This window comes from Achroia grisella, unplaced genomic scaffold, assembly GCF_030625045.1.
Source record: "Achroia grisella isolate CSIRO2021 unplaced genomic scaffold, CSIRO_AGI_Agris_v1 utg540, whole genome shotgun sequence".
NCBI classification, from domain to species: Eukaryota; Metazoa; Arthropoda; class Insecta; order Lepidoptera; family Pyralidae; genus Achroia; species Achroia grisella.
The window spans coordinates 442,179-454,183 of NW_026712925.1; the positions used below are offsets into that span (position 1 = coordinate 442,179).

Consider the following 12,005-nt stretch of genomic DNA (forward strand, 5'->3'; position numbering starts at 1 on the left):
CATGTTATATATGATATGCTAACTCTTATACAGACTATTAGAAACTTGTATTAGCGGGTAGCGTAGGGTTGGGTAAAATTTAGGAAATATCGAAACTCATCTGGTAACACTTTTCATGACTCTCAAATGTCACTGTCTGGGTGTAGTGACTTTTAGATGATCTGTGCAATGTCCAGTGGCAAATCAAATAAAAACAATTTGGGAACAGCGTAATTAAGTAATAGCACACCTCGAAATATATCACTAATTATGATATTATTTTACAAGGTAAATAAAATTATTTACAAAAGGTATTTTATAAAACAGATTTTTCGACATGTGCATACACAAAACTCTCGAATCCTATATCCGCTCGAAAGTAAAAAACTATTGAAAATAAATGGTAATGATGCACCTGTATTTCTACAAGGACTAATCACGAATGATATGCGACACTTTGAAGAAGGCGCAAGGTCTATGTATGCTATGTTTCTGAATAATAAAGGAAGAGTGCTTTATGACACCCTTATTCATAAATGGGTTAACGATGCCTTTATGATAGAATGTGATAAGAATGTGCACAGCATGCTTCAAAGGCATTTAAAACTCTACAAACTTAAGCGTTTAGTTGACATAGAGGATGTTAGTGATCAATTTAGAATATGGGCTTTAATATCACCAATTGAAAAAATTGACACCCAAATTGAATATAAAAGTAAAATTGATATTTACAAAGATCCACGACTTTCAGATCTAGGATATAGAGTTGTATCATCTAAATCTATAAATGAAACTCAAATAGTTGATATATTAGGCAATGATGTTAAGATTGACTATGATGAGAATGGATACAAGTACTTGAGATACAGTTTGGGTGTCAGCGAAGGAGCCAAGGATCTACCTCCTGGAATGTGTTTCCCATTGGAAGTTAATTGTGATTACCTCCATGGAGTTAGTTTTCACAAAGGCTGCTATATTGGACAAGAGTTGACAGCACGAGTTTATCACACTGGTGTCATCCGTAAAAGAATCATGCCATTAAAATTCAATAACAAGATAAATGATAGTTTGGAACAAGATACTGTGATCACATTAAGTGGTCAAACAAAATCAAATATAGGAAAACTGAAGAGTTATATATGGGATTATGGATTAGGTTTAGTTAGGATAAAGGAGGCTCTTGATGTAAAAGTTGTGAGAGTTGGGAAGCATACTGCAGAAATTATTAAACCAGTATGGTGGCCACTTGAAGCACCTAAAGAAAAAGTAGTGCTCACTAAAACAGAATAATTTACTGTGAAATGTAAATCTTCATGCATAAAGTTGGATATTTACCAAAATATGTACAATTGAGATAAATAATTAAAGAAGTGAGTTAAAAAATTAATTTGTTAAAAGAAAAGCATGTCTTCACAATTGTCCACAACTTATTATGAAAAACATATGCCATACAAATAAACCCTAAATATTAAGGTTGCTAAAATTTGTGAAGAGATATGTCTTTTCTTTTATTTTGCTATCCAAAATCCAGGATATGGCCATATTCTTAAATTTTAAAAGTTTGGTATCATAAATGGATAACTTTATTTGCAGCGAAAACTTATATAAAAATTCTTACTGTGTCTATTAAGTATTATTACATGAATAACACCCTAAAATATTAGTGCTACAAGCTAATTAAAATTATTATATATTCAATTAATGAAAATATAATTTCAATAAAATTTTCAGTAATTATAAGTTTATGAAGAAAAGGCAAATCCACAAAAAAATTTTAATACCTCACTTTTTTCTTGGAAGTTAAAAATTTCTCAGAATGAAATATAGTATAAATTTTCAGTTAGTATTTATGCAATTGCAAGTGCAACCGAGTCTAAACCTCGAGGAAGGTAAATTTTCTATTGAACTCTATTTTTTTTTAGTACAGTACATGTAATAATGAACTAATTTTTTACAGAATGGAAGACTCCAAGTCTAAAGAAGAATTGGTACAAGTAATTCACGATTTTCAATGTGAATTTTGCAATATGAATGAAAAAGCACATTACAAAGGAACGAAACCTCCATTCTCACGAAATATTGTACTGAAATACTCAAGTTACGTAATGAAGGATCCCTTTAGCCCCCCAGGAACTGGGAATATAATTGTTTTGGGTGCTGACTGTGCCATATGCAACAAATGTGTTTGTATAAACAAAGACTGTAGTTTGTTCTACCACAAAACTTATTGTTTAAATTGTGTTCGTAATTCTTTAGATAAATTTCCAGCAGAAATTTCTAATAAAATTTGCCAATTGATAAAAACATAGTACACCTCTAAAAAACTGGTTTCATTTCATTAATAACATGAACTAACTTTTTAAGTGTTCGTGTCAAAAATTCGAAAATACTATATACGAAAGGTAATCACTAATCTTCAGGTAAGTAGGTATTTCTGATGATTAATTTGAATTTGGTCAAACTTTAGCAGTTAGTCTGAGAAGTGGATTACAGATGTAGTAAAAATGAATAGAATAGAACATAATGGGCCATTAAATTATAACTCACCTATGTTTATCTCAAAATTTCATTCAATTTTGAAGTACTTCATCTGGATTTATTTAAATAAAAATAAGCCATCTAAAATCTCAAATGAGAAGAGAAGAAACTTCCACAATATAATCTGACTTAGTATTGTGAGGTCTTTTCTGCAGTTGTTTTTAATACGGGTGATGGAATGGTACGCCCGCCATAATGGTATAGTACTGACTGATGAGTATGAAAGCAGTTCCCACATTTGCGAAGTGGATCCGCAAAGATCGTCCATCCTTGCGACTTCACCACGATGGTTTCCATCATTTGAACACGTGACTATTAACCTGAGAGGACATTTTTTAGAAATGCTAGGTAATAGAAAGCATACTTGAACAAACAATGCCTACACCAACAAACGTCTCAAGCGTGTCAAAAGGAGGGTGGTGGTTCTGTTATTCAAAAAGGACAAATCGCTTTTAAAAAATTTCAGACCCGTAACACAGCGAGCCATGTTTATAAGTTGTTTTCGAGAGTTATGACGAATAGCCTCGAATTCAAACAAGGTGAGTTCTGAAGACTTCAGTACCATAGACCATATTCATACGCTGCGGCAGGTACCTAATTCAGAAGACCGAAGACTACAACCTGTCACTTTGGTGTTTGTGGACTATGAAGAAGCCTTTGATTAGATCGAGACGTGGGCTGTGCTACAGTCTCTCCAGCGGTGGCAAATTGAATATCGATATATCAAAGTTATTGTGTGGCAGAGAGGGCCACTGCGAGCAATACCCGGACTTGTGACCCGGATGTAGGGCCCCTTTGCAATCACGGGACCCCTTCACTGATCAGATTTCCTTCCCTGCCCAGCCAAATCTAGTAGGAGTCTGCTATCACAGCTTTTGATACACATTCTAGTATAGAACGTGTTCCAGTTCTAGGCAGGCCAATATCTTTTACAATATTGTAAAGAGATTAGCTGGTATAACTCTCGCGCCAATTTCGATCGCATATAAATTAACCACGTAGCCATTTTTTTAATTCGTTTATTAGTTCGTAATATTTATTTGTTTTTATTGCATAGTCTTTAGGTATATTTGTTTCCCATGGTACAGTATTGTAAATGTTAATTTATGTAAATATTAAAAATTTCCTACAATACTTTAACAACAAATGGTAACATTTGCAGGCAACTAAAACTTAAACTTAAAGAACGATTGCACGTTTATTAGAAAAAGCGCACGTGTTTATGCTTAGACTTTTCGTTTAAATGAAAAGAAATGGGTATTTCATCTCTATTTTTGTTCTGATTCATCATTCATTCATATCATTCATACATCGTCATTGTCATTCTATTCGTGACAATTCGTTTAGTTATCTTGAACATTGTTATTTGTTATATGTCACCAAGTGTTTGTAATTGTTTTTTGTAGAAAGTCAAACTTTGCATTGTGTATGCCGTATATTATATTAAATAATAACAAAATGCTAGTGAGCCAAAGATCAGATGAATGAGTGACACCGGCAGTAAAACGGAAGCGACCGAACATACGGCACTCATGGACGGGCACATAGCTGAAGCTCGCCCTGACAGAGAGATCGCTGAAAGAATAGCAAGAAAAAGGAAAACTAAATCGGAAAGCCAACGTACATATGGCGTAAGTAGTCTTTGTTTACTTTTAGTGGTATTTAGTACGGATTTGTTATTACATTTTGAGAGCAGTGACTAATAAATGTATGGGCTTACAGTTCTTGTACTCCCACAATCTTAATTGTATGAAATGTAAATAATCAGCATTAGTATAGGACATTATCAATTTGTCAACATATTGATAATGATATATTCTATGTATGTGTGAGTTTTTAAAGTTATTTCAATGTTTGTCATTCTAAGGTTTAAACAGACTGCCTACACATGCCCCAGAGGCAGATTTTATCCTGCATTGATAGTAATATATAATTTTTAAATCAACATAAGCTACACCTGCCACAGTAAATAAAATTACTTATGTACTATACTTACCTTGTCTCTATTTTCTTATTATTTTGATTAATATCTTGTATTTTGATAATTGATGGCCATAGATATATTAAAAATTCATTATTTAAATTGAGATTCTTGTCAGACAAAATTATACAATAGTAGTGGTATCAACCCTACCTCTGACCTGTCATGTTGGGTTACTGGATTGAAATATGACTTAACCCTTCGAACATTTTGACACAGATCTATGCACCCCTCTTAAACCGTATTACAGATCTGTGCCTTGCGGGCTCAGATCTGACTTCTTTTTAACCAATTTTATCCTTATTTAAAATTAAATAAGATTGAAACCCCATTAGAAAAAATACAACTGGTGCGTGCATACCGCCTCTTCACTTTTGGTTGCTCCGTCAGACAACGGATATTCAAAAGGTTAATAGCTCTCTTTTAACTGTACTAAATAGGTTTAGATATTTGTAATAATAACTAATATTGTTGTAGAGTGTAGATCAGAGGGAAGGCAGAGCAGCAAATGCACCAAGCAGTTCAGCACCAGGTGCAGGTCCCCCCCCTCTTCCCATCGAACCTCAGATTGAAGAGCTAGAGCTCAAGTATGGAGCGCGCCATGTCATCAAACTGTTTGTTCCGGTCACATTGTGCATGCTCGTTGTTGTAGCTACAATATCATCAATAAACTTCTACTCTGTCAAGGATGTGTATCTGTAAGTTAACTATTTATTTAAATACCTATAATTATACATTGTAACATGATAATTATTGTAATATGCAATACTTATATATCACTTTGAATGTTCAATTATATTTTGAGTACAATTGTAAATAATATGTCCTTAAGAACAAAATTAATTTAGGAATATTTCAGAGTATTTTATCAGAACCTGCATCAAAAGAATCGGTATTAATTTATAAATTTGTAGATAAAAGTAGGTAAGATTTGTTTTTATACTAATTTAAAGTTTAGATGTTATGTAATTTTGATTAAGAAGACAACACGGAGCTAACATGCTCACTAAATAAATTAAGAGAAAAAAAAAATGTCCTTAATATGTGATATTAATAATAAAACATGCTATGCAGTTTATATCAACAGCATATTGTACATATCTATGTCAGTACAATTTATTAATCAATGAAGTATAATATACATACCCACTTAATTATATCCTAGCTACCCCAGCTTCACATGGGCATACATGTATTACACATATAAACCTTCCTCTCATATCCCTCTATCTATTGCTAAAAGCTGCATTAAAATCTGTTGCATAGTTTAAAAGATTTAAGTAAACAGACAGTGGAAATGATTTCATTTTATACTTTGTAATGTACATAAAGATGACAAACATTTGTAAAGAAATAAGTGTTTCTCTATGCATTTATACTAAATATACTTTGTTGTATAAAACAATAAAACTTATATGTATACTGTTATACAAAAACTAAAATAAAGTTTTACAATACAATACAAATCTATGCTATTTTACAGTGCCTACACACCTTTTCATGAAGAAAGTCCACATGCCGGGACAAAGGTGTGGAATGCTCTCGCCAACTCTATGATTTTACTAACCGTGATAGCTCTGATGACTGTTCTGCTGATTGTACTGTACAAGAAGAGATGTTATAAAATAATACATGGCTGGCTCATACTTTCCTCACTTATGCTGCTGTTTTTGTTTTCCTATTTATATATAGAGTAAGTATATTTACAATGATGATTTGAAAATACTAGTGGTTGTATGGGAAAGAAAAAAAGTAGACTTTATGTTTTATATGATTACAAGCTATAATAATAACCCAAGACAATTCACACATTGTCATATTGTCTCAAGCTAAGCAATGTACATATGTATTAACCAAGAAATATAAATTAATCTTTAATCAAAATAAACTTGTTATAAGTAGTTTTTAATTTGATTTTAAAGTACATATGTAAATTGAATAAAAAAGAAAAATAATATTCCAATTCTGTTATTTTTCAGAGAAGCACTAAGAGCATACAACATACCAATGGATTATATAACATTAGCTTTTGTAATGTGGAACTTTGGTGTGATGGGCATGATTGTGATACACTGGAAGGGCCCACTGCGACTGCAGCAAGCGTACCTGATATTTATTGCGGCGCTTATGGCGCTAGTATTCATTAAGTATCTTCCTGAATGGACAACATGGGCTGTTTTAGCTGTTATATCAATTTGGGGTAAATATATATGTTATTTTTTTAATGGTTTAATTGGTTTGACAATGGAATATATGCACCAGTAGACAATGACAGGAGTAGCGACTTGGACCTCAACTCAAATACTAACAAGACCTAAAGGTCCGAAAGCCAAATATGACCTTCTAAATGTATTACAACAGCCTACCACATAACTGTATTGTAGAATGTAAGTGGGGCAGAATAATGTGGTTCTGCTCTAACAACAGCTTTCCCAAATGGAAACGAAATAATAAGATGATAATAAAGTCAGGTTATTTAGCCCATTGTGATTAAATTTCACTATGAATGTATGTGATTGTGATTATGATTTCCAGTGGTAATTGTGTGGAAGTCATCATTATCTGGTACAGTGCTAATAATGGGGCACTAGACTACATATTTTACTAATAATTCTGTGTATACATACATACTCAACTATTTAAAAACAATTGAAACCAAAACTATGCCCCCACTTCATTTTTCATCATTATGTCATAGTCTGAAGAGTAGTCCGAAATTCAGTTCAAAATTGTAATTATACTATAATGTGTAAAATTCTTTAAAGAGTTGTACTTCATACTGCGACAAAAAAGATAAATTACTAATAGTGGGGTTATATGTACTGTTTCAGATTTGATAGCTGTGTTAACACCTAATGGACCTCTGAGAATATTAGTAGAGACTGCACAGGAAAGAAATGAACCTATTTTTCCAGCTCTCATATATTCATGTAAGTTTCTATTCTGTTTAATAGTATAATTACTAGTATTAACCAGTAAGAGTTAATCAGTAATTTGACTAGGCAATCTCTCCCATTGTTTAATTTGGTGTAGATTATAAGTAGTCAATATTTTTTTTATTCTTATAAAATGTTTATTTATGATATTTTTATAGTTCAATATTTTCATCAGCAATTTATTTGCAATTGTGTACAGCGATATTCTTTCTGCCTATGCCAAAAATGTTGCCCTTCTAAAATTCTTATCCCAATGTAACACACTAAATTTTTAATATTAAACAATGGAATTCTTTACTTGAAAATCTTTTAGAAAGAAATCACTAGGAAATTATATACAAATATAAATTTATTATTTTTTTAATTTAGTAATACAACAATTAGTTAAGTATGTGCTTTTTTCGCTAAATATGGCGAAATCTAGCATTGTATATAAATGGTCCGTAACGAAAGGATTAAACTCATGTCGAGTGCATTTTCGAATTGCCCCCCTTAACAATAACATTGCTCCCTGTGGGGCGTGGGCTCCACGTTGACAAACACTGTTCTAAAAAGTAAATATGTGTATTATACTCAGCAACGGTGATGTACTGCCTGGTGGCGACGACGACGGCGGGTGTAGACTCGCCCGCCGAACCGGAGCCCGCACGAGAACCGCGCCCGCGAGAATTGCGGCCACTCAACCCGCACGGTACGCCTTGTTACACTATTATAAAGCTTATAACGAGAAAAATAGAGATTGCAGCAAAGTTGTAGTCATTCTTTTATAAATGTGTGAATTATGGAAGTGTTACTTTTTTTAGTGAAGTAAACAGATAAACAACAACTAATATTTATGAACAGCAAAATTTTGTGGGTAGTGATGAATGGATGCAAAATTCATTGAATAAAAACTATTAAACGAAATTGAATGTAGTATATGACAGACTGACTAACACGTACTGTTTACCTGAATCACGCGGTAGACGTCTTGAGATTCTATTATGTTTACAGACACATTTGTTTAAATAAAAAAAGACATGAGCCAAGGAGTACGAAAGAAATTGTACATACATGAAACAAAATCAAGTATGGTCCAAAATAATGTTTGCCATGTGTCGATACAAATTTATAATAAAATATAAATTAATAATATATAATAAAATTGACAAATAAATTAAATTGGTTAGTCCACAAATGGTTCTCCATAATTAAACGAATTTTTAAGTACCTAATAATGTGATTATGTGTTTATAATTGACAGAAAATATTTTTGATAATGACTTAATTATTAAAAAAAAATTGCATACATTAATTTTATCGTACAATAAATTTTATTTCAATTGATTTTATTTATAGTGTTTAAGATGATGTAGGTATTAAATCGTAGAGAATCATGTTGTAACGTGTAAGCGTGTCCACTCGAATCCACACAATTGTAACTAGTATAACGCAAACAGCGACACGGGAGAGGGAAGCGAGCCGCCGCGAGTCGGGCGGCACGGGCGAGGCTGCGGGCTTCGACGCAGCGTGGCAGGCGCGCGCGGCCTCGGGCTCGGCCCCGGGACCGGCCTCGGGCTCCGCCTCGGGACCGGCCGCGGCCGCGGGAGAGCCGCGCCGCCTGCGCGTCGACGGCACCGCCCCCGCCTCCTACACCACGCGCCTCGACCGCCCGCAGCCGCCCCCCGACGCGGATGAGGAGAGTTAGTCTCTAGTCTCTCTAGTCTAATTTTTCTACCACATATAACTTTGAATATGCTAAGTTGCTATGTATCGTAAGAAATTAAATAAAATTAGTCAAAAAAGTGAACCCTTTAGGTAATCGAAGTCTGAACATTTTAATAATTAATTTGCTCTTAACTATATATATATCTGACAAGTGCACTATTATTTATGAATATCTGTCTACAAAGCTTTGAAGCTCTGTTTGGCGCTAACTACAAAATAGTGCTACATTTTTTTATTAACTATCCTGTAGTATGACATTCCTAAGCAAATTTGTGAGTTTTCAATTACAGTGATATATTAAACACAAATTACACAGTGCATATTACAAAATTTTATATTATTATTACCGCAGTTTTATTTTAGTAAAAATAAGTAACTTTCTTCTATTTATTTGTGATCATCCTAAAACATTGTTTCTATTTTGTTGTTTTACAGAGGGAGTGAAGCTGGGTTTAGGCGACTTTATATTCTACAGTGTGCTGGTGGGGAAGGCTAGTTCGTATGGGGACTGGAACACCACCCTTGCCTGTTTTGTAGCTATACTAATTGTAAGTAAAACATTATTTAATAATAATTTTTAGCTAATATTTTTCCGATTACCGTCACATACATAGAGAGTAAGCAGCAAAACATTCAATTAAACATATTTTTAAACTATTATTTTACAACTGTAAAAAGTTTGATACTCTTTATTTACAGGGGCTGTGTCTCACTCTACTTCTACTAGCGATACTCAAGAAAGCGTTGCCAGCGTTACCTATATCTATTACATTTGGACTAATCTTCTACTTCGCGACACGTTGTGTTGTCAAACCGTTTGCGGACGCATTAGCCGCTGAGCAAGTGTTCATTTAGCCACCGCCTTTTCATATCCCCTAACAAACGTGGTACTTAGGAAATTGAAGACTCAGCGTTAATTAGATGCTCATTATGAACTTTGTTTTTTTATTTATTTGTTACTACATCAAACCAATGGCTCGGTCAAATTAGTGTTCAAGTTGAAACTGAATATAATTGCGATGTTGATTATAACAGATCACTTGTTTTCCGTACATGGCAATTGAACTTGATCTCATATTTGCCCATTAAACAATTGATGTGTCGGGAATCAAAGTTAGACTGATTGAAATTGTTTTATTACATATATTTGTATGTTCGTACGAGTGTACAACATAGTAAATTAATATTGAAAGTATTATAAGAGGTTCAATGAAAATTTATATTATGACGCTTGAGGTCAAAGTGCAGATAATCATATTTTTAGATACGTAGGAAATAGAAAAATGTTTATAGAAATTTGAATGCAATAATTTCAATTAGACACGAATAGGTAGCATATTGTGGTAATGTACATATTTTTTATTATTGATAATAACTATGCGGTTTCAATATGTTCATTGTTGAAATTGATAAAAAAAAAGATTATCTAAATAGCAATATAACATTGAAGGGTTTATTTCTTATTAGTATTTGTATGATATGATGAATGTAATTTTCAGTTAGTAAACTTATTTGGCTACGACGTGGCCAACTAACATCTTAACATTCCATTAAATAAACACAACCTTTAGTATTGTCAAGCTGTTTGCTTTATATTCCTTCTTAACTTATTAATTTTAAAAAAATGTAACGAAATAAATCGTTTTGTATCAAAATTTTGTTTCATTTAAAAATACAAGTATCAAGTATGATTTCAAGAAATACATAGTGATACAGTGTAGTTATCCATAGGCACACACCGTCTTTTATTTTAGTTCTGTTGGGTCCATTAAAAATAAAACACAAAATCAGCGTTGATTTTGTGTTTTATTTTATATAAGAGATCTAACAAGCACATTTTATAAGAGCTGAAGACGGAAGCAGATACGAGTCTAACACAGGGGAAGGGATCGAGCGAGGTACATAACACGACACAATCACTTTAACGCTTATAATGTATAGAACACATACATATGACACATTTTTTTAGTGAAAGAATAAACAAGGATTATAATTATTAAGGAGGGTAGCCCTAGTAGTAACCACTCGTTTATTTGTGAAGTCTCTTTGATACTTTATACTAGGGTCATTCTTTTTTTTAACCTACATGATCTTAAAATTTTTACTCAAATTAAAAAAAAAAAAAATATAACGCTTTCTAGTCAAATCTTGTATGTTTTGTGATAGCTGAATGTCTATTCTATCTGAAAAAGTTGTTGGCCGCGAAGTTTATAAATTTTTGTAAGATTTTCGAGGCCTTAAAGCAGGATTGGGCTAATAATTGTACACCTCCGTCACAATATCTTTTATTTTTTTGTATCAAATAATTTAACTCAGATAGCTTGCAAATTACTTTTTACAATAATAATCAAATGATCCTTTTAGAAAACTTACAAGGCAAGACTTCTGTATATAACAATAAATATATATTTTTAATCTTATACCACTCTGTCACAATTGCAGTTTTTTAGAAGTATATTTTTGCTATAATTCAATTTTAACCACTTCTAGCACAGAAATATTAATGTCGTAGATTATATTATAGTTAACTATTTTTAATATAATTTTTCCGAAATTGTACTATTCATAAAAAAATATTAAAATGGCTATATAAATTTTAAAACCAGGAGGCATTATCGTGACAGAGTTGTTATTCTATATAATATCTGGTTAAATTTTGGAATAAAACTAGTTTTAAATGAATATTTTATTTAGAATCATTTATTACTTCTTTAGAATAATTAAATATTTGACAGTCTTACATTTTTACAACTGAAACCTTTGGAATGAGATCCGTATTAGTATAATTAAATTATAAGACTTCTAACTTGTCTCAAATAAAAAAAATGTCTAACTTGACTGAAAAATTAAAATAAAATAATAAT

At 32.4% G+C, this 12,005-nt stretch overlaps 2 protein-coding genes across 3 annotated transcripts; both read left to right on the top strand.

The window, feature by feature from the left end:
• The first annotated feature begins 151 nt into the window (after nucleotides 1-151).
• On the top strand, nucleotides 152-2,027 carry LOC131847737 (putative transferase CAF17 homolog, mitochondrial). Of its 2 annotated transcripts, none has more exons than XM_059197384.1 (2): nucleotides 152-1,349; nucleotides 1,937-2,027. In XM_059197384.1, the coding sequence occupies exon 1, from the start codon at nucleotides 250-252 to the stop codon at nucleotides 1,267-1,269; it is 1,020 nt and encodes a 339-aa protein (XP_059053367.1). In that variant the 5' UTR covers nucleotides 152-249; the 3' UTR covers nucleotides 1,270-1,349; nucleotides 1,937-2,027. The 2 variants fall into 2 exon arrangements, with proteins under 2 accessions (XP_059053367.1, XP_059053368.1); XM_059197385.1 differs by lacking the exon at nucleotides 1,937-2,027 and adding an exon at nucleotides 1,820-1,862.
• A 1,809-nt stretch (nucleotides 2,028-3,836) lies between these two features.
• On the top strand, nucleotides 3,837-10,178 carry LOC131847735 (presenilin-2). The gene is made up of 9 exons (XM_059197382.1): nucleotides 3,837-4,148; nucleotides 4,976-5,196; nucleotides 5,982-6,191; nucleotides 6,478-6,698; nucleotides 7,330-7,428; nucleotides 8,012-8,125; nucleotides 8,874-9,116; nucleotides 9,577-9,689; nucleotides 9,841-10,178. Exons 1-9 carry the CDS (start codon nucleotides 4,002-4,004, stop codon nucleotides 9,994-9,996), a joined length of 1,524 nt encoding a protein of 507 aa, XP_059053365.1. The 5' UTR covers nucleotides 3,837-4,001; the 3' UTR covers nucleotides 9,997-10,178.
• The last annotated feature ends 1,827 nt before the right edge of the window (nucleotides 10,179-12,005 follow it).